Source organism: Pituophis catenifer, unplaced genomic scaffold, assembly GCF_029215685.1.
Source record: "Pituophis catenifer annectens isolate HBS135680 unplaced genomic scaffold, rPitCat1.0.hap2 SCAF_7, whole genome shotgun sequence".
Lineage (NCBI taxonomy): Eukaryota > Metazoa > Chordata > Lepidosauria > Squamata > Colubridae > Pituophis > Pituophis catenifer.
In genome coordinates this window covers 35,354,944-35,377,096 of record NW_027256887.1, presented here as the reverse complement: position 1 = coordinate 35,377,096, position 22,153 = coordinate 35,354,944, and the positions used below count along the sequence as shown (strand labels likewise).

At 46.5% G+C, this 22,153-nt stretch overlaps 1 protein-coding gene across 1 annotated transcript in view; it reads left to right on the top strand.

The window, feature by feature from the left end:
- Positions 1-22,153, top strand: part of CNTN1 (contactin 1) — a 372,977-nt gene that overhangs the window by 178,758 nt on the left and 172,066 nt on the right. The window contains exon 5 of the mRNA XM_070947941.1: positions 17,925-18,051. Coding sequence (XP_070804042.1) covers positions 17,925-18,051 — 127 coding nt within the window. The remainder of the gene's footprint in view (positions 1-17,924; positions 18,052-22,153) is intronic.

Genomic DNA, 22,153 nt, shown 5'->3' with positions numbered 1-22,153 from the left:
GCTCTGATTGCTGTGAGATGCCGAGCAGCCACGCTGAGAGCAGCCCTGACAGACACATTTTGGCCGGCCCAGCCAACGTTCCTTGCCCACTGCTGAGCTTGGCTGCAGGGGGCCACTGGGCCTCTGGAGGTGGTAGCGGCAGCAACACCTGCAGCGCCTCAGCCATCCCCGCTGAGACCCATGCCCAGCTGCGGGATTTATTTATTTATTATTTATTACATGTATTTATATGCCGCCATTCTCCCGAATGACTCAGGGCGGCGAACACAAGTTAAGAAACAAGTACAATAAAATCATAATTTAATCCAAATAATTAGAATCAGAGTCAGCCTATTTGTTTGAAAAGCCAAGTCTTCAAGTCCCGACGGAAGGAACGGAGATCAGGAGCCGTCCAGAGCTCAGTAGGTAATTCATTCCAGAGGGTGGGAGAACCCACAGAGAACGCCCTACCCCTGGGCACAGCAAGGCGACATTGGCTTGCCATCGGAACCCTGAGGAGAGCGGCCCTATGTGAGCGAACAGGATGGTGAGAGGCAGGCAGGAGAAGGTCATGCAAATATCCCGGACCTAAGTCATGCAGGGCCTTATAGGTGAGGACTAGCACCTTGAAGTGGACCCGGAGAACCACTGGTAACCAGTGCAGCTCACGCAGGAGGGGTGTTATACGGGAGTAATGAGGGGCTCCCGTAACAACCCGTGCAGCTGCATTCTGGATCAGCTGGAGTCTCTGGGTGCATCTCGGGGGCAGGCCCATGTAGAGGGAATTGCAGTAATCCAAGCGGGAAGTAACCAGGGCATGAGTGACTGTGCGAAGGTCATCTCGGTCCAGGAAAGGGCGCAACTGGCGCACCAGGCGAACCTGTGCAAAGGTCCCCCTGGTCATGGCCATTAGATGGTCTTCTAGGGACAGCCGAGCATCCAGGAGGACACCCAAATTGCGAGCCCTATCAACGGGTGCAAGTTTTTCCCCATCTATCAAAAGTGATGGTGCCTCTGAAACCCGAGATGCTGGCATCCACAGCCACTCAGTCTTAGAGGGATTGAGTTTGAGTCTGTTTCTGCCCATCCAGGCCCGTACCTCCTCCAGGCAACAGGACATCACGGAAAGGGCATCTCTCGGGTGGTCTGGGGTAGAGATGTATAATTGGGTATCATCAGCATATTGATGATATCTCACCCCAAAGCCACGAATGATCTCACCCAGTGGCTTCATATAGATGTTAAAGAGCAGGGGGGAGAGAAGCAACCCCTGAGGCACCCCACAATTAAGGGGCCTCAGGGTGGCTCTCTGCCCTCCCGCCCATACAAACTGAAAGCGACCCGAGAGATTGGAGGAAAACCACCGTAAGACAGTGCCTCCCACCCCTAATACCACAAGTCGCTGCAGTAGGATACCATGGTCGATGGTATCAAAAGCCACTGAAAGGTCAAGTAGGACCAGGATGGAGGAACAACCCCCATCCCGAGCCCGCCAGAGATCATTCACCAGAGCGACCAATGCTGTTTCCGTGCTGTGACCGTGTCGGAAGCCTGATTGGTACGGGTCAAGGTATTCCATTTCCTCCAGGAATTGTGGGAGCTGTTGTACCACTACAGTCTCAACAACCTTCGCGATGAAGCGAAGGTTGGAGATGGGACGATAGTTATTAAGTGAGTCTGGATCCAGGGAAGGCTTCTTGAGGAGAGGTCGAACCACTGCCTCCTTAAGAGAGGCGGGGAAGTTCCCCTCTCTCAACGAAGCGTTGACAATTGCCTGGATCCAGTCTCTAATCACCTCCCTGGCAGCCGAAACCAACCAGGAGGGACAAGGGTCCAATAAGCAAGTGGAGGAACTAAGTTTGCCCATAATCCTGTCCACTTCCTTGACAGAAACAGGGTCAAACTCAATCCAGATATTATTCTCATGATTTTATCATGCAGAAACTGTACAAAATCCTCAGCTCTGCCCTGCAAAGGGTCTTCCCTCGCTCCCTGATTGAGGAGGGAGCGGGTTACACGAAACAGGGCCGCTGGGCGGTTTTCTGCAGATGCAATGAGGGCGGTGAAGTAATGATGTTTCGCCGCTTCCATCGCCACTAGATAAGACCTAATATGGGTTCTTAACTGTGTTCGGTCAGATTCAGATCGGGAGGACTTCCAACTCTCCTCTAAGCGTCTTTTCCGACGTTTCATTTCCCGGAGCTCCATGGAAAACCAAGTTTGGTGAGATGCACCAGGTCTGCTGTTGTAGTCCTCTGCAACTGCCCACCATGCATGGAAGCTTCTCTGCTGCCAGTGGCCGCCCTGCCAAAGAAGCCTCGGGGTGATGATGCTTGCACTGGGGCTGCTCTGGCGGGCACTCAGTAGCACAGGGTATGAGCATGCAGTGCCTGGGCACTGGGGCTCAGCGGGCAGGCCGCCACCATGGCACAGGAGCAGGAGCAGGCACTCGCGGTCTACTGTTGGTGCTGCGGGTGGCAAAAGGGGCAGGGGACGCAGGAGTTCGCAGGGATGTGGCTGCCTTGGGAGGGTTGGGGGAGTGAGGGACCTGTGTGTGCGTGTGTGTGTGAGAGAGGGGGTATTTTCGGGGGAGGGCATATATTTAGGCCCACCCCAAAAATCAGGCTTGGCCTTATTTTTGGGACATGTTCTATTTTCGGGGAAACGTGGTACTCCTCAGCCAGCCGACAGCACACTGATCCAACAGCTAAAAGAAGCCCTGAAGGAAGATGAATGGCTCAAAAATCACAAAGCTGATCTAATGATGAGGGAGGACCTGGCATGGAAGAGAGACAAGCTGTATGTTCCAGTCAGCCAGAGGACCCAAATCCTACAAAGGAGCCACAACGTAAAGCCGGCTGGACACTTTCGGCTTGTAAAAACTCTTCACTTGGTCAAAAGACAATTCTCGTGGCTTAAGATGAAGTAAGACATACAGAACAATGTAACCAGTTATCCAGTGTGTGCATCTATGAAACGATTGCCAGGGAAGACTCCTGGGTCACTGCAGCCAGTGGCCAACCCTAGCAGACTATGGGAGAAAATTGCCATGGATTTCATAGTGGAATTGCCAGAGAGTAATGGAAGCACCGTAATTTGGATTGTGGTTGACTTCAAAACAAGCACACTTCAACACTCACCCAAAGCTTCTCAAAGTCTGGAATTTGGCCAAAATGTTTGTGCAGCACGTCTACTGGCTGCATGGAGTCCCAAGGCACATCATTTCAGACCGGAAGGGTGGGGTGCAGTTTACAACAAAGTTCTGGCAGGAGTTCCTAAAGCAAATAGGGTCAGCTCAGGGACTTAGTTCAGGGTTCCATCCAAGGACCAATGGGGTGGCAGAACAAATTAACACAATAGTGGAGCAATATCTACATTGCTATGTAAACTATCAGCAAACCAAGTGGACGGAGCTCCTATCTTTCGCAGAACTGATAATAACATGGTCATAGTAGCACTCGATTCATCCCTTTCAAAGTAACCACAGGGGTTGAATTTGTACCAATGCCAGCATTTCTGAGGGAATTTCCTCCCTCAGTAACAATAACTGAATGGATGGATATCCTGAAAGCTGCTTGGGGAAATGTGCAGAAAGCCCTGAATAAAACCAGGGAGTCACAAAAGAGACAGGCAGATCAGAAAAGAGCCCCTCAGAAGAAAGTTTACTTGTCTACTAAATACTTAAAGCTGAACCAACCTTGTAAAAAACTGGGTGCCAAGTACATAGGTCCATTCCCAATTGTTTGAGTCATAAACCCTGTTACAGTGGAATTAGTTACTTAAGGTACTCAGATAAGTCCACCCAGTGTTCCACCGTAGCTTACTGAAGCCCTTCCAAGGCTCCAAGCTAAGGCCAGTTGAGGAGAAATCTCCACCTCCCGAGATGGGAGGGTGGAAACACTATTAGATAAAGAGGATACTGGACTCAAGATATTTCAAGGGGAAAATGAGGACCCGGTTTGTGGGGGCAATAAGCTGACCTTGTATAAAATATACAAAAGTATGAAGCCTATTGCTTAACGCATTGTAAGCCGCCCTGAAACTCCGGAGAAGGGCGGCATATAAAAATAAATAAAAATAAAATAAAATAAATAAAAATAAAAATAAAAATAAATTACAATACTTAGTGCAGTGGAAAGGATATCCCTCAGCCAATGCTGAGTGGATAGGTGCCCAAAATGTTAGCATAGACAAGTTAGTAGAAAGGTTCCACACAAAATACCTCGAACGACCAAAGAAATTAGTAAAGGCTAAGACCATCCAAGCAACAATAATTAATCTATTAATTAATATTAATCTAATATTTTCCAGGTGCCCTTTTCCTTCAGGGGGCCAGCATGTCAAGATTGAATCATTTTGCTTCTTTCAAACCTTGATGCTTTTCAATTTGCCAATGAACTGGGGGGAGGGAAAGGGGAAATGGAATGTGGAGAATGTATGCAGAGATCACGAGAGCATGGGAGCCATCAAGGTCACTGCTGCAGGTGCTTAAGAAAGAGATGGACTGTTCCCATAACAAAAGAATGGCTCATGATTTGACAATGTGATCACCCAAGGCTGGGGAGAAGGGGAAGGTATTACTTAACTGGGCAAGCATTTGTGCAGGAAAACCAGAGTGTCAGTGTTCTGCCAAAAGCAGAACTCCAAGACAGGTAGATTCCTCAAAGAACTTGTTTATTGGTTACATCATATCTGCACAGCCAGTGAAAACCAACTCTAAAGGTTCCTGCGGTTTTAGCCTAATTAAAAGAACAAATGGTCTCCAGATGTTACGAGTCACATTGTCCAATGAAAGTAGCTGGCAGGGTGCTTGGTCACTCCTCTCTTCCTTCAACTGCCACCTGTTAGGGTGAACTGGGTTCCCACAAGAAAACTTTTTGTTTTGACTGTTAGCCAGTTTATCTACTTCTCCCTCCCTTCCCCCTTTCAGAGTTCATGGCAACTATGAGGCAGCAAAAGATGGTTTCAGCCTTCTGTGGAAAACCGGATGCACTTTCCCTAATAGGCGGGGGAGTTTCAGCTCCACCATGATAGAGTTAATAATCTTCACAATGGGGAAAGGTCCTATAAATTTTGGTCCTAGTTCTTTACAGGGCAGCTTTAATCTTAAACATTTGGTGGAGAGGTAAACCTTCACCCCTATTTAAAAGGGCAATTGGTGGGACTAATGCTTATTGGCTTGCACTTTTTGTGTTTTCGTGGCTTCCTGAAAGGCTTGTTTCAAGTTTTCCCATGCTTTCTTCAGTGACTCCATCCATTCGGTTAAGGTCATGGAGGAGGGTGGCTCCTTGGGGTGCTCAGGCATGGGGATGAAATCCATGCCTGTGGTGATTTTGAAGGGGGTTAGCCCAGTGCTACTGTGCACTGCATTGTTGTATGCCACCTCAGCAAAAGGTAGCAAGTTTGTTGGTAATTGACATAACTCCTCAGCTATTGTTCTATCATTATGTTAGGTTTTAGGTTTTATTAAATTTGTATACCGCCCTATTCCCGAAGGACTCAGGGCGGTGAACAGGCACAAGATAAAATACAGAAATACAAAAGTTAAAACAATTGAAAACCAAATTAAATAATATTGGCCCACGACAATTAAAATCCCAATAAATTTAAAACCAATTAAAATTTCAATTTAAAATTTAAAAAAGGGGAGAAAAATTAGGCCAGGCCGGCTTGCTGAAATAAGAGGGTCTTAAGAGCACGGCGGAAGGTGCGCAGATCCGGGATCCTCCGTATCTCTGGGGGGAGCTCGTTCCAGATAGTGGGTGCCCTCACAGAGAAGGCCCTCCCCCTGGGGGCCACCAGTCGACACTGCTTGGCTGACGGCACCCGGAGGAGACCCTCTCTATGAGAGCGTACCGGCCGGTGGGAGGCTATTTGTGGTAGTAGGTGGTCCTGTAAATAACCAGGTCCTAAGCCATGGAGCGCTTTAAAGGTGGTAACCAAAACCTTGAAGCGCACACGGAAGACCACCGGGAGCCAGTGCAGCTCGCGAAGGAGAGGTGTTACACGGGAGCACCATGTTGCTCCCATAACCACCTGCGCGGCCACACTCTGTGCCAGTTGGAGCCTCCACGTGCTCTTCAAGGGTTAGCCCCATGTAGAGAGCATTACAATAGTCCAGGCGGGAGGTGATGAGGGCATGAGTGACTGTGTGTAGGGAGTCCCGATCCAGAAAGGGACGCAACTGGCGGATCAGGCGAACCTGATGAAAAATCCTCCTGGTCACGGCCGTCAAGTGCTCTTCTAAAGACAGCCGTGAATCCAGGAGGACACCCAAGTTGCGAGCCCTCTCCGTGGGGGCCAGCGATTCGCCCCCAATAGTCAGCGATGGCATCAACTGACTATATCGGGACATTGGAAACCACAGCCACTCGGTCTTGGATGAGTTGAGCCTGAGCCTGTTCCTCCCCATCCAGCTCCGTACGGCCTCCAGACACCGGGACATCACTTCAAGGGCATCGTTGGGGTGGTCTGGGGTGGAGATGTACAACTGAGTATCATCAGCATACTGATGGAACTTCACCCCGAAACCACGGATGATCTCGCCCAGCGGCTTTACATAAATGTTGAACAGAAGGGGCGAGAGGACCGACCCTTGTGGCACCCCACATACGAGGGGCCTTGGGGACGACCTCTGCCCCCCTGCCAACACAGACTGCAACCGGTCAGAGAGAAAGGAAGAGAACCACCGTAGAACAGTGCCCCCCACCCCTAACTCTTCCAGCCGGTGCAGCATGATACCATGGTCGATGGTATCAAAAGCCGCTGAGAGATCTAATAGGACCAGGACAGAGGAGCAGCCCCTGTCCCAAGCCCTCCAGAGATCATCAACCAACGCGACCAATGCCGTTTCCGTGCTGTACCCAGGTCTGAAGCCCGACTGGAACGGATCCAGATACGTCGTTTCATCCAGGTACTGGAGGAGCTGTCGTGCAACCACACTCTCAACAACCTTCGCCACAAAACGAAGGTTGGAGACTGGACGATAATTAGCCAACACTGCTGGGTCCAGGGAAGGCTTCTTGAGGAGAGGCCTCACCACTGCCTCTTTCAAGGCGGCGGGGAAGTCACCCTCACCCAACGAAGCATTTATAATCCCCTGGAGCCAGCCTCGCGTCACCTCCCGGGAAGCCAGCACTAACCAGGAGGGGCACGGGTCCAATAAACAAGTGATCGCGTTCAGTCTACCCAGAATCCTGGCCACGTCCTCAGGGGTCACAGGATCAAACTCATCCCAGATAACATTCTCAAGACCTGCCCCAGTCCCTCCCCCTGAGACTACCCAGTCAGAGTCCAAATCTTCCCGGATCTGAGTGATTTTGTCATGCAGATACTGAACAAAATCCTCGGCTCTACCCTCCAAGGGGTCCTCCCGCGCTTCCTGGTGGAACAGGGAGCGGGTCATCCTAAACAGGACGGCCGGGCGGTTATCTGATGATGCAATAAGAGCAGCAAAATAGCTACATTTCGCTGCTTTTATCGCCACTAGGTAATTCCTAATATGAGATCTTACCAGTGTCCGGTCCGATTCTGAAAGACTGGCCCTCCAACTACTCTCTAGGCGTCTTTTCTGGTGCTTCAACTCCCTTAGCTCCTCAGTAAACCAAGGAGCTAAATGAGATTGGCGCCGGGTCAGAGGCCACAAAGGCACGACCCGGTCCAGAGCTCCAGCGGCCGCCCTATCCCAGGCGGCCACTAGGTCTCCAGCCGAGGCGTGTGCCAGAGCCTCAGGAAATGGCCCAAGCTCCATCTGGAACTTATCAGGTTCCATCAGGCGCCTGGGGCGGAACCATCTTACCGGCTCTGCCTCCCTGTGGCGGGATGCAGCGGTTCGGAGGTGGCCATTCGGACTCTGTGACGGACAAAGCTAATCTCTGGCGAGGCACTTTGCACCTTCGGACACAACACCTATTTGCTGTGGATTTAATTACAAACTGGACTATTCAAACTGTGTGTATTTTTGTCTGTGTTATCGGAGTAAAAGTTTTTGGCAGGCAGCCATGGAGTTGCTGCCAAGTTCCTTATCATTGACATTGAGTGTTTGAAGAGTTTATTTAACCCTCAGCTGGCTGGTTGAGTGTGTGCGTGGTACGGGGACAGAATACAGGCCCCAGCTCTCCTCTGGATGGCAGTGGTCACCAGCTCCCTTGTCGTCATCACTGGGGGTCACTCACCAGCCCTTGGAATGAACCTCGGCACCTGAAGTCTTCCTATGCCCAGTACAGGTCCCCAGTGGCTGGCCATTCAGTATAGGTCTTCAGCCAGGTGCCCATCTGCTGGACGATCTCCGCTGCCACTTCCACCATCCACTGGGTCCCCTAGGGAGTTTGCAGGCTCTCCAGGAAGCCACCCCAGTAGCCCTCCATTCTGCCTTCTTCCCTGAGTCTTTCTGCTGCCTGGGTAAACCAGGACAGCAGCTGGACTCAGGACCCCAGAGGGCAGCTCCAGTTGGAGCAGAGAATTTTGGAGGAGAATTGGTTTAATATCAAGGTTCCAAGTAATACACCCATAGCAAACAGAACTCTGAGGCAGGAAGATTCCTTGAAGAACAGCTTTATTTGGAGATATCATCTTGGCATGACTGGTGGAAAACCAACTCTGAAAGTTCCTGCATTTTCCACCTCATTAAAAAGTGAAAGTTTCTTGTTCTCCCAAACAATAAGTCACACTATCCAATCTGAGTGCTGGCTGGTTGCCTGGTTACTTTTCTCCTCCTCCTCTGGCCAGCCAGCATTTGGAATGTCCTTGGCTCATCAGAGAACTATTTTGTTTTGGCTACAAACCCCAATTATCTTTACATCCCCCTCTGCTTCAGGCTGTGTCAAGCCTGAAGCCATGTGAAGAAAAATCCCCATAGAAAAAGCTATAGAAAAGAAAACGACCATAGCCAGGTTAGCTTCAGGGTTGACAATTTTTATTTTATTTTTTTAAAATTTGATTTATATGCCACCCTTCTCCCGAGACTCAGGGCGGCTTACAATGCATTAAGCTATAGCCTTCATACTTTTGTATATTTATACAAAGTCAGCTTATTGCCCCCACAAACTGGGTCCTCATTTTACTTACCTTAGAAAGGATGGAAGGCTGAGTCAACCTTGAGCCTGGTGAGATTCGAACTTACAGTAATTGCAGACAGCTGGTGTTAATCACAATGCTTTTAGTCTGCTGAGCCACCAGGCTCCCAAGGTTTTTTTAATGGTTTTAAACAAACTTCCTTAACCTTTCATGCTCTGGACCAGTGTTTCTCAATCCCAGCAACTTTAAGTTGTGTAGACCTCAACTCCTATGTTGTCTGGAGAATTGTGGAAGTCTCATATCTTAAAACTGCTGAGATTGAGAAATACTGTTCTAGATGCTGGGATGTAAGTCTTAGAATTCTTACAAAAGTCTGACCAAGATAGAACATGAGAGCCAGTTGATTAAGTTTGGACCAGTCACTGTCTCTCAGCCCAGTCATTCTCACAGTGTTGTTGTGGGAAAAATAAGAGGAAGGAATATATGTTGGTGTTTGCCACCTTATTTATTATTTATTATTATTTATAAAAATAATAAAGGCAGGATATAAATAATTTTTAAAAATATTTGTTCTGACCTGGCTCCCAAACACTACAAGCCCTTTGTATTTAACAAAATGTTCCCTTTATTACGAGCACCAGCAATCGCTCTCTCACAGCAGGCTACAAAGTCTCTAAGTCTTGTGGAAAGTGATGCTCATTCCCTTTCCCCCTGAAATAGCTCCAATACACCAGGAGTCTCTCTCTCTCTCTTCCCACACTTGCAAAGAAAGTCCTGGAAGGTGTGCTCGCTTTCTTCCAGCAACAGAGGCACACACACACATGCTCAGAAGTTGCTGTATATTCCAAGAAGAATTCTGATAATTTCCAGACAGGATTAGGAAGTGCAGGCTATCAGTGGCTGACTGGCAGGGAGATGAATAGATGTCTGTGATATCTATTCATCTCTGCCCCCTGCCTTTTATCCCCAGAACTAGGGTGGGGCTTCGCTAGCAGCAGTGGCTCTTCCATCCCAAGAACCATCCCATAGATTCACGTTGCTGTCCTCTTCTCTGCCTTCTGTGCATCCGTGCATCAGGCACTGGGCCCAGCTGTTCCTCCTCTTCCTCATCAGCCACCTCCAGACCTGCGAGCTGTTGACTCTCCATCTGAGGACTGATGGATGGCTCAGGCTCTGTCTCTATCTCTGACAGCTCCATTTCCTCTTCCTAGAGCTCTCTGATTGCCTGATGCTGGCCCTGACTCCCATGCCTCCTCCTCATCTGATTCAGCTGCTGGAGGGGCTGGTGGCCGACAGGCCACAACAATATGCTCAAGGTTGACTCAGCCTTCCATCCTTTCTAAGGTAGGTGAAATGAGGACCCAGTTTGTGGGGGCAATAAGCTGACTTTGTATAAATATACAAAAGGATGAAGGCTATTGCTGAGCACATTGTAAGCCGCCCTGAGTCTTCGGAGAAGGGCGGCATATAAATCAAATTAAAAAAAAAATATATATATTGTTTTATGCAAATTTCTTAGAATATAGAAGACTTTTGTTTTATTTTGTAACAGGAGAGTTTTAATCAGTGGTGGGATTCAGCTAGTTCGGACTGATTCAGTCGAACCAGTAGCTAACTTTTTGTGCAGTTTGGCGAACCAGCTGAATAGCATGCCTTGCTGCACCCTGCCCTTCTTTCCTCCCCTCCAAGCCACTCCTCACCTGGCCTGAGAAGGTAAGGCTAACAGCGGGGAGGGAGACCCATTCTGGGTCTTTTGCCTTGAGCAGAAAGTTGAACTAGAAGACCTCCAAGGTACCTTCTAGCCTATGATTCTAAAGGCTCCAAGAAAGGGAATTTGCTTAAATTGTGTGTGTGTGTGTGTGTGTGTGTGTGTGTGTGTGTAAGAGAGAGAGAAAGGGAGGGAGGGAGGGAGGGAGATGTGACTTCTTGGGGGTGCATTTTGGAGAAGTGTCAAGAGAAATGTTAAAAGGGCAATCAGTTTGGGATTTCCTTACCCTGAAAACCAGTTTGGGTCTTCAGGGTAAGGAAACATGAAGAACTTTCAACTGCAGGTTTCTAAAAATCTTTTAAAATGAATGTCTAGAGGCAGCTCTTTAACTCATTAGTCCAGAGGGTTAGTGTTTTTTAAACTTGGCAACTTTCAGATTCATAAAGAAGGAGTTAACATATTGCTTCCTTGATGTTTCTGTTATAGTATTATATACTAATGGAGCTGAGACCACCACAAACTAAGTAAGATAGTATGTGCATTGTACCTACAGATCTTGTCAACACCTTTGTATGAGAAGGATGATCAAGGGGAAAAATGTTAATCTCCTGTGCGCTGCTTGGAGAGTCCAAGCAATGGGTTCAAGTTTAGCTTGGTTGGCCAGAGACTGAGTTGAATTTGCCTAGCCATGCCTCTTTCTCCCATGAGTCTTCAGTGTTTCAACTCAGTCGGCCTAAAGAGACTTGCTTTAATTTCTCCGTCTTAGAAAATTTCTTTAAAATTCTTTAAAATATTCTGCCAGCCACAGAAGAAACCGTCTTTCTCCCTTTTCTCTTAAAACTTAACACTAACAGCTGAAGTGTTTCCCACTGCCAGGAGCTCTGTGGAACTAATTAGCTCCGGAGCTAATCTCTTGCCTCAGGTGCCGTTCCTAATTGCTGCCATTAACAGCACAACCGAGGCAATCCTTTTAAAGGCAAATTAGGCTCCTAACAGCTCAGAAACGCAGGAAAAAGCCTCAAATGCCTCAGAAACCATCATGGGATCGCTAATTAGCAGTTTTTGTTTATCAGAAACAGCAAGGAGATTTACTGCTATTGCCTTTTGTGGTTTGGGGATTGTTGTGTCTGTCCCGCACCATTGATTACTGCTGCTTTTCTCTCATAGCGTTATTAGAGCTGGTCATTGATCAGTCTCACGCCTAATACCTAACAGCAGTGGAAAATTGCGCTTACACACTATTGTATCAGTTTGGCGCCATATTTACCAATACTGGAGTGAGGAATAATATCATTATTATAATCATTGTCCTAGTAAGCTCTTCTGATTGAATTGCCTTTTTTTCTTGTCATTCCAAGATGGCGGATCGCAGCTCCTATCACTCCAAAAGTACTGCATCCCATTCTTCTGCTTCTAAGAGAGCTAAGTCTTCAGATCACAGTAAGGCAATGGGGCCTCAGCCTGGGCCTTCCACCAGATCCAAGGCCTCTTCTTCCACAGCTGTTGATAAGGATGCAGAAAGAAGGCAAAAAGCCTTAGAGAAACAATTTGCAAAGGCAAAAAAAGCAGGCAGAAGCCTCCTCAGGCCTAGGCCTTGTCATTGTTCACCCAGAGCCTAATATCCCTCCAATTCAGGATACACCTCCTTCTGCTTCAAACGAAGATAGATTGACTTGGTCTCCAGATATTACCACAGATCCTCCAACTGAATTAATTGAGAGTGCTGAGGAGGTTATTCCCATATCAGAACAGGGCTCATCTGATCAGGGAGTCATTCCAGTACCTAGGAGGTCAGCTCCCTCAGCTACTTTCACCCCTACAGCGGCGGGGCTCCGCCCTGAGGTAAACCAGGCCCCTGTTCTTTCTCAGGAACTCTGCCAGATGTTAGCTCAGACCATTGCCCAGGGCATAGACTCTGCCCTGCTTAGGAGGGGCATTTCTGCTCCCGCCTCAGCTGGTACCACTCCCAATGTACACCAGGCCCACCAGGATATAGTTTATTCCCGGGCCCCCCACTCACCCCATGATTCTCAGGGCAGTGAATGGTCTTATACTGGGGAGGAGGAAGAATTCACAGATCATGATCTTTCTGAAGATGAAGGCTGATCTCCAGACAAACCAGCCTTCATTTTCAACCCTAGCATGTTCAAGACCTTGTTATACAAGGCCAAAACCACTGCCAATCTAGGGGTTGTGGCTGGGGCATCTGACCGTTCGGCTGAGCAGGATCCCCATGCTTGATTATTTACAGAACCGGTCACTACCCAGGACGCTGTTCCTTCTCCCAGATTATTCATAGACATTATCAAGAAGCAATGGCTTCAACCTGGATCCTTGTCTAATCCCAGCGGATTAGACAAAAAGATGTACACTGTAGAACAGGAGGTAGAGGACATGCTTAAGTTGCCTACAATAGATACTCCCTTTGCCAATCTAGCATCTTCCAATATTCTCCCCTCAAACTCTGCAGAAGGGCTGAAGACCGAGGATAGGAAAGCTGAGATGTCAGTTTGTAAGACACATCAAGCAGCTGCCTGGGCGATCAGATCAGCCACGGCAGCTTCCTTCTTTAATAGAACCTCCCTCTTGTGGCTGCGTCAAATGCAGGCAAGGGCTCCCCCTGGAGATGTCAGATTACACCAGGACATCAACAAATTAATTGCTGCAGCAGAATACTCTGCTGATTCAACCCTTAATTCGGCTAAGTTCGCTTCCAGGGCCCTGGCATCTAACGTGACTTCCAGGCGATTATTATGGCTTTGCCATTGGCAAGCCGATATGAAATCCAAATGGAAATTGGTGTCTGCTCCTTTTCAGGGCAATAATTTTTTTGGTGAGGTTTTAGATCCCATTTTGGTAGAGACCAAGGATAAAAGGAAGGTACTTCCCCTGTCTCACAGGAGGACAGACAGGAGATACTCTCCATATTATCGCAGGCAGTCCTTTCGTGGGGCGGAGGGCGGTTACTCCGCCCCAACCTATCAGAGGACTTACCCCCCCAACTTCAGACCGATCCCAGGATAGGGCTCAGTTCAGGGACAGGTCTAGACAACCCCAGTCTAGGAGACCCTTTTGAGGGGCCGGTGGTAGACCTTACCACAGGTCCAAATGACTCCCAGTCACATGTTCCCATTGGAGGCCGCCTCATGAGGTTCTCAGCCCAATAGGAGCTCATCACAACCGACGCCTGGACTCTGCAAACAGTCCGGCTCGGTCTCACATTGGAGTTTTCATCCCTCCCTCCAATGAGATTCATCTCTTGCACTCTTCCCAGAGATGCCACCAAAAGGTCTCTGATGGAAGCCGACATCCTTCATCTACTTTCCATCCAGGCAATAGAACCGGTGCCTGTCTCGCAGAAGGGTCTCGGTTTCTGTTCGATCCTTTTTCTAGTTCCCAAGAAATCAGGGGGTTGCAGGGGAATACTAGATCTAAAAAGACTCAACAAACACATCAAATATAAGAGATTCAAGATGCAATCCTTAACCTCTATTCTAAATTGCATCAGACAGGGGGATCTGCTTACATCCATAGATCTAAAGGAAGCCTACCTGCACATACCAATTCGGATTTCACACAGGAAATATCTCAGATTCTGTTACGCAGGACAACACTTCCAATACAGGGCCCTTCCATTCGGCCTGTCCTCTGCCCCCAGGATGTTCACAAAGCTCCTGGACGTGGTGGTAGCCCATCTGCGGGCTCGCCCAATCAGGCTTCAATGTTACCTAGACAACATTTTGATTCAATCCTCATCCATCAGGCAGGCGAGACAGGATTTGTCAGAGACTATTCAGGCTCTGCAACTTCACGGGTTTTCAGTAAATCTAGAAAAGAGCCAGTTAATTCCATCCCATTCTATTCTTCATTTAGGTGCCCGGATAGACACAGTCCGTTGCCAGGTCTTTCTATCACCAGAACGTCTAGTCAGCATACGGGCCTTGATACATTGGGTCAGGTCAGCCAGCTCTGTCTCCCTCGCAGTATTGTCCCAGTTGCTAGGGAAAATGATTTCATGTCTGGCCATCGTTCCTTGGGCAAGGTTACATTCCCAGACCTTACAATGGTTCCTCCTACCAAGCCAACGAGCAGGTATCAGTCACTCCACAACAAGAGTCAGGGTGCCTCCAAAAGTTCTCGACTCCCTGAACTGGTGGATGTCACCTTCCCTAGAGAAAGGCTGTCTCTTCAAGGAACCGCCATGTCTAACGCTAACTTCAGATGCCAGTCTATTCGGCTGGGGGGCTTATCTGGGTTCCCAGATGGCACAGGGCAGATGGTCACCACAGGATCTGTTGCACGACATAAATTGGTTGGAACTCAGAGCTGCCCACCTAGCTCTACGTCACTTCCACCTCTCGCTAACCAACCAGCACGTGTTGCTGTTAACCGACAATGTCACTGCCAAGACACATGTGAACAGGCAGGGAGGCACCTGGTCCAAGGACCTGATGTCCGAAGCAGCGAGCCTCGGCCTCTGGGCGGAATCACACCTGCTCTCCCTTCAGGCGGAACATATTTCAGGTGCACACAACGAACAGGCGGACCGGTTGAATCGAACAACCATCGACCACTCCGAATGGCGTCTCCATCCAGACCTGTTTCACCAACTGACGACCAGGTTCGGCCAACCATGCGTGGATCTATTTGCAACACCAAAGAACATTCACCTACCTCGGTTCTTTTCCAGATTTCCGACGCCGGGGGCAAAAGCGACCGACGCCCTTCGGGCGCCCTGGCCTCGAGGCCTTCTAGTGTCAGTGTCCCGCCTGTGGAGGATTCAGCCAGACAGGATTGTCCTAAGCCAGGGGGCAGTGCAACATCCCGAGCCCCAGTGGCTCCAACTGGCCGTCTGGCGATTGAATGGGAAATCCTGAGGGACTCCAGATTCTCGAGCGAAGTCATTTCTGTCATCCAGGCCTCTCGTCGTCCGTCTACTACCAGGATTTATGACGCCACTTGGTCAGCGTTCTCTAGCTAGTGCCGAAAATCGCACATTCCTCCCAGGACAGCTTCCCTTCTGGACGTCTTGAGTTTCCTTCACTCAGGATTCAAACAGGGACTTACTGCCAACACGCTCCGCAGACAAGTGGCCACCTTAGCGACTATTCTGCATGGAGAGGGTCCTATCCCTCTCTCTCAACACCCCAAGGTGAGGAGTTTTCTTCGAGGTGTTGCTAATTTACCGCCTCCTCCAGTCTATAGGTATCCTTCCTGGGACTTGCCTCTCGTCCTACAAGCGCTCACGTTTGCTCCATTCGAGCCTTTAGGATCCGCCAATCTCAAAATACTTACCTTCAAGGTCGCCTTCTTGATAGCAATCACGTCTGCAAGGAGGATCTCCGAACTGGCGGCACTTTCGGTACGTAGAGATTTATGCATCTTTTACTCCGACAGGGTGGTCCTCAGGTTGGACCCGATTTCATACCAAAAGTCAATTCTTGGTTTCACAGGGCACAGGAGGTGGTTTTACCTAACTTTTACCCTGACCCAGCACATCCTAGAGAACGGCGTTGGCACACGCTCGATGTTCGTAGGGCACTTCGCAAATATATTGACAGGACCGCTTCATTCAGGAAGTCTGAAGCACTATTTGTATCATTCCAGCCTACTGCCATGGGCAAGAAAGTTACCCCATCTACAATTGCGAGATGGATCAAAGCTTGCATCGCAATGGCTTATGAACACCAAGCTACTCCAGTGCCCAGAAACATCACTGCGCATTCAACTCGTAGCGCTGCTACCACGGCAGCCTGGGCTACTCAGGCTTTCATATTGGAGATTTGCAGGGCCGCAACTTGGGCTTCTCCCACTACCTTTATCAGAAATTACAAGTTGGATGTTTTTGCCTCAGCCGAGGCTTCGTTTGGCAGAAGAGTCCTGGCAGAAGAGTCCTGCGTTCTACCAGGAGAACAACACCTGGACCGCTCGGACTCCCACCCTGGGGATACTTAGCTTGGGTATATCCCATTGCTTGGACTCTCCAAGCAGCGCACAGGAGATTGAACATTGGATCTTACCTGAATGTTCGATCTATGTGTGCTGCAGGAGAGTCCAACCCCGCCCTAAGGTAGCGGTCCAGCATCCAACACCTAGTTATAGTGGACATTCTTCTATCATCATTGCTACATCTTCTACAGACCTCTTCGTCGAAACACTGAAGGCTCATGGGAGAAAGGGGCATGGCTAGGCAAATTCAACTCAGTCTCTGGCCAACCAAGCTAAACTTGAACCCATTGCTTGGACTCTCCTGCAGCTCACATAGATCGAACATTCAGGTAAGATCCAGTGTTCATTTTATAGCATTTATTGCATATTCATAATCCGCTACATAAATTTTGCACTGAGCTTTCATTTGGACTGTAAACATAGAACTAGATGGAAAAGAGTATGAAAATAAGTGCTTTCAGTAGGTGCATTTTCAATATAAAATAGCTATTAATGAATTGTCTGTATCTACTTAAAATATCCTTTGGGGCTTGTTCTGGAAGCATTAAGGCATTAGGGAAGATATTCATTCAAAATAAAGAATACAGCAATAGGTGTGGAGAGTCAAGAATATGGTTCTAAAGTAATGGTTGGAAAATGGAAAGCTAAACAAAATCAAATTGTATAGATTTGCTTTCTCTTTTATGCATTGTTTCAATATTTTAAAAAGCTTCTAGAAATTCCTCTTAGCTTTGAGCTCTATTTTGTAAAAAATTTCCCCCTGCATCTAGAATTGAACAATTTTGAAAACAAAACCACACATTAATTAAAAACATTTTATCCTTAAAAGAAGGGTAGAAAGAAAATCAGATGGCAGAGTATGAAGAATAAGCACACTGCTAATGAAATTGACCTATCAGCTTCAGCTTTGTTACATGACCCAGTCCAGTGGACTTTAGGAAAGCTATAGGGATAACCTGGGAGGTTTTAACTCTCTGTCTTGCTATTCTTTTTATAAAAGTGCACAAGTCACCAATGCTCCATAAGCTTTAGCTATAATTGGCAGGATGGTTGACGGTGTCAATGGAAAGCTAATGTGGCTAAAAGGAACTGAAATTGCTTTACACTATTTTCTAATGGGTAGTATACTGACAAGATAAAATTAATTGGAAATTATAGCTTGTGGTTGTTCCTATGTTCCATCTCTAAAAGAATTTATAAATGTTTAAAGTATCTGCATTTCATATGTACTAATTGGGTAACATTATTCAATTGCCTTGCCATCTATTTGCAGATGAACTAAAAGGTTATGGACCAATTTTTGAAGAGCAGCCCATTGATACGGTATACCCAGAAGAGTCTCCAGATGCAAAAGTGTCAATGAACTGCAGAGCCAAAGGAATCCCTACACCTACTTACAAGTAACTAGAGTTGCTTTCCTAATACTATATTAATAATACTAATTGTACTAATTCAGTTTAGAGCTGAGATTTGGTCCAAAAATGCAACTGTGGTGGATAATTCTAGCAAGTTTGGAAAAGTCAGTTTACTAACAACTGCAGAAAGCTTAATGATTTAGTTCCAAGGTTTTGTTACTTTTTCAGAAAGGACATTTTAACTTACAGCCACCTATATCATTGCTATGTGAGTAGCAATGCAAAGTAGCGGACAAAGTCAATTGGGAAGTTTGCGGGAAGTCAGAAGTCATGATGATGATCATGTGAGATCCACACTTAATAATGCACACAGTCTTCACTTAACTAAAAGTAATTGGGGACTGCTATAACTGCTGTTGCTAACTCATATGGTCAAATATCACGCTTAACGACTGCTTCGTTTAGCAATGGAAAACACCAATTGTTATTACTAAGTGAGTCCTACCTGTATATTATTTTTAGCAAATAAAAGTGTACTGTAAAAATGAATAGAAAACAAATAGTAAGAGATGAGCAGTGCTGAAATCAATCTGCCCTGGTACAATTGTTATTTTTCTCTTTTTTAACATTTATAAATAACAGTACATTAGAAATCATAAGAAGTATTAACCTCAAAGATCGAAACCTTTTTCTTATGAGGAAATGATTCAGTTGCATTTTGCTTCTGTTTATCAATGTGTCAGATCCACCAGCTTTGGCTTGATGCCTGCTGACATTCTGCCATCAATTGGGAAAGGTGGGGGGGAAGGGACAAATGGGCCATAAAGCTGTATTATTATGAGAAATTGGGAGGGAGGGGGAATTGACAGTTGAAGAAGAACAGAGGGTTTTGGAAGTGGCATGCTGGCATCTTCAAGATCGTTTGCCCTGAGAGTGGAATTTCACCAACCCAAACACCTCAGCATTTCCCAAAACATCTGGGCAGTGCTGGATTGGCTACACATGGATGGACCGGAGGGGGGGAGGTTATGGGAAACCAGGGGTATAGTTCTGTATTGGAATGTGGGAATTTTAGATTCCACTTGACTTAATTGCAATCAGCATCTCTTAGTAAAAGTGCCTTTTCACTTCAACCAAATGGAGTTGAGAATTTTACTTCCCTAAGGGATTAGACTGGGGCACATCCGACATTAAATGGAATCTGCAATTGAAAGCATCACCTCTACCATCATGAACATGCATGTGATGTTGGCTCAAGAGAGTGACCAGGAAGAAATTGAATGCTGGGGGAGCCTTCGTCCAAGCCTCTGTGCAGGCAGGATCACTACAAATGGACTAGAAACAGGGAGATGTGTGATGATCTGCTAAGATCCAGGTGGTCCCTGGGCATCAGAAGGAAGGAGGACTGGGAAGAGAAGCCTGCGGGAGTGACTTTTACTTGTGGAAGCTGCAGAAGCCACCAATGAGAACAGAGAATGGAACTGAAAGAACTGGAGGAGGAGGAGGAAGAGACAGGTGGAAAGCATGGCCAGGCTGACTGGATGATGGAGCAAGCCATCAAGTTTATGGAGGTGGCTTTCAAAAGCCTCAAGGCATGCAGAACTCTTGCTGTCGCCAGACAGTCAGCCATGTCCAGCCTTAGTGACCAATGGGGTGACCACATCCAGCACAGCAGGCAATGTGGGAGATTGATCTGAGACTGCAGAAGCTTCTACAGCCCAGCACAATTGTTTAATACCGAACGAGTGCTAAAACACTCAGACCCTAACATCCCATTTGTTATTCAGGTGGATGCTAGCAATGTGGCAGTGGGGGGCAGTTCTTTTACAAAGAACTGCCAGGGTGCCTTACAACTTGTGTGTATACCTCCAGGAAATGAACTGATACTGAATGGCAGTAGGTGGTTTGGGAGAACGAGGCTTATGCAGTGCCCTGGGCACTCTTAACATGGAGACATTGCCTGGAAGGGAGCAAGAGCCCTTTAGAAGTTTGGACTGACCACAAAAACCTAGAAGCCCTAAAAACGCCCCGGAGATTATCGCACAAAGAAGTTAAGTGGACTCAATACTTTAATTGGTTTACCTTCAAGCTCTGCTACCTCCCAGGGAGAAAGGATTTCGTAGCTGATGCACTATTCAGGATGCCCCAATAAAACAGTTCCAAGCAGGGAATAGTCAGACTGGTTATTCTGTCTCACCAGCTTGCGGCACTAGTCATCACCCGAGCACAGGTGAAAGCAAAACCCCAAATTGGGGAAGGCATAGTGGACACTCTAACAGACACTCTAAAAGTAGCACTAGAGGGAGACAAATGGTTCAATCTCACAAAAATGAATGCACAATGCAAGGTGGCCTAGCCTGGGTGGGGGCCAAGCTGTATGTTCTGAAAAGCCAAAGATTACAAGTCCTGGAGAAAAGCCATGATTCAAAGACTGCAGGACATTTTGGTTTTGTAAAAATGTTATACCTGATTAAGTGCAAGTTCTGGTGGCTGCTGCTTAAGAAAGACATTCAAAGTTATGTGGCCATAGACTTCCGGTGGCTCCTCGTTCCCCGAATGGACGCTCCTTTAGGAGCTCCAGCCCGTGATTCTGTTTGCCATTAGAACAGCGAAAATCAGCTGTTCTAGCGGCTCGAAACTCTCCCCCAGGGAAAAAGGGGAAGAGAAGAGCAGAAGGGTCTGGGTAGAGCTCCCCTAGACCCCCAGGCTTTTTTTTTTTAAGCCTGGGGTTTGCAGGGTGAGAGCTCCCTGAAAGCCCTTCAGTGCTCCGGATCCGGGACGATTCTGCTCTATGCAGAACAAGGGGTCGCGACCACACCAGCAGTGCAATTTTAAGGACTATGAGAAAATTCGAATCTGGATGCTGGCAGAGCAAATCAGGAGAACAGAAAATGCAAGTATTAAACTTTAACTCCGTTTAAAAGAAAAAGGAAAAAAGATGGCGCTTAAGGGCATTTAAAATGAAACTTACAAGTGAAAGTGATCGTTAAAGCTGCAACATTGTAAAAGCTACCGGATTACGCGGCAAGAAAAAGATTTAAAGTGCTAGTGAAATGAAAAAGACTATGGTATTGACCTCAACTACATTATACTTCTAAATTGTGTGAAAAATTATTGGATTTATTGACCTGATAGTTGAATAAACTTAAACTGGGAATTGAAATATGGCTGACATCAAGGATGGAGGATCATTACTATATGAGCCAGCAAATTCACAAGTTGTGACTGTAGAGGTTTTACAAGAACTTTTAAATTTCTATACTTCTGCTATACTGGAATCAATTGAAAGGACTATTCAAAATTATAATCTGAAGAACAAAAATGATTTGCTGGCTGGAAAAGAGCAAGAAAATCAAACTAACTTGTCTTTGGAGCAGGGAAAAGAGGCTGTCAGGAACACGATGGAAGTTACCACATTGAAAACAGAGGTTTTGGCAGAGGCTTCTATGCAGTTAAATGAAAAGCAGCAAATAGACTCTTTCCTGCAGACTGATAAACTTTATCGTGACAATTCTTGGTTTTATAGACAGAATCAATTTTTAAGGGAGGAAGTGACTGATTATAGCAGGAAGAGTAGAAATGGAGCTTTCAAAATGAAGGAGATAACTTTAAGGAGAGAGTGATTTTCAAAGATGCATCAGTATCAAATCTACATTCAAAAATTTTCGAAAATAAAAGCAGGGGGAGGAGCAATGTTGAAGGAGAGAGTATTATTGAAGAAGAAGGATTGGAAAAAATATAGAAAGAAAGGAAGAATTGAAGATTAATTTCTTTTGGGGAGGATTTTAATAATAAATTTGAAAAGTCTATTGAAATTAGCACTTTTTTTAAGTTTAAGTAAAAATGTTTAACTAAAAATGGATAGCTTTTTTAAAAAATGACTGTGGTATTAAAATGGTTAACTTTAAAGTTAATGGATAATTTTCTGAAAGTTTTGAAATTGATATTTTGAAGAATGAATTTAAGACTTAGAAATAACTAAACTCAATGGATTAATAGTATCTTTAAGGTTATATTCTGAAGAATATTTTATTGAAGTATTTTTTTTGAGAGAAAGAAAAAAAAGAACTTAATGAAGTACTAAAATGGTTAATTTAAAATTGAATGGATGCAAAATAATATCTTCTTTTTTTTCTTTTTCTTAAAG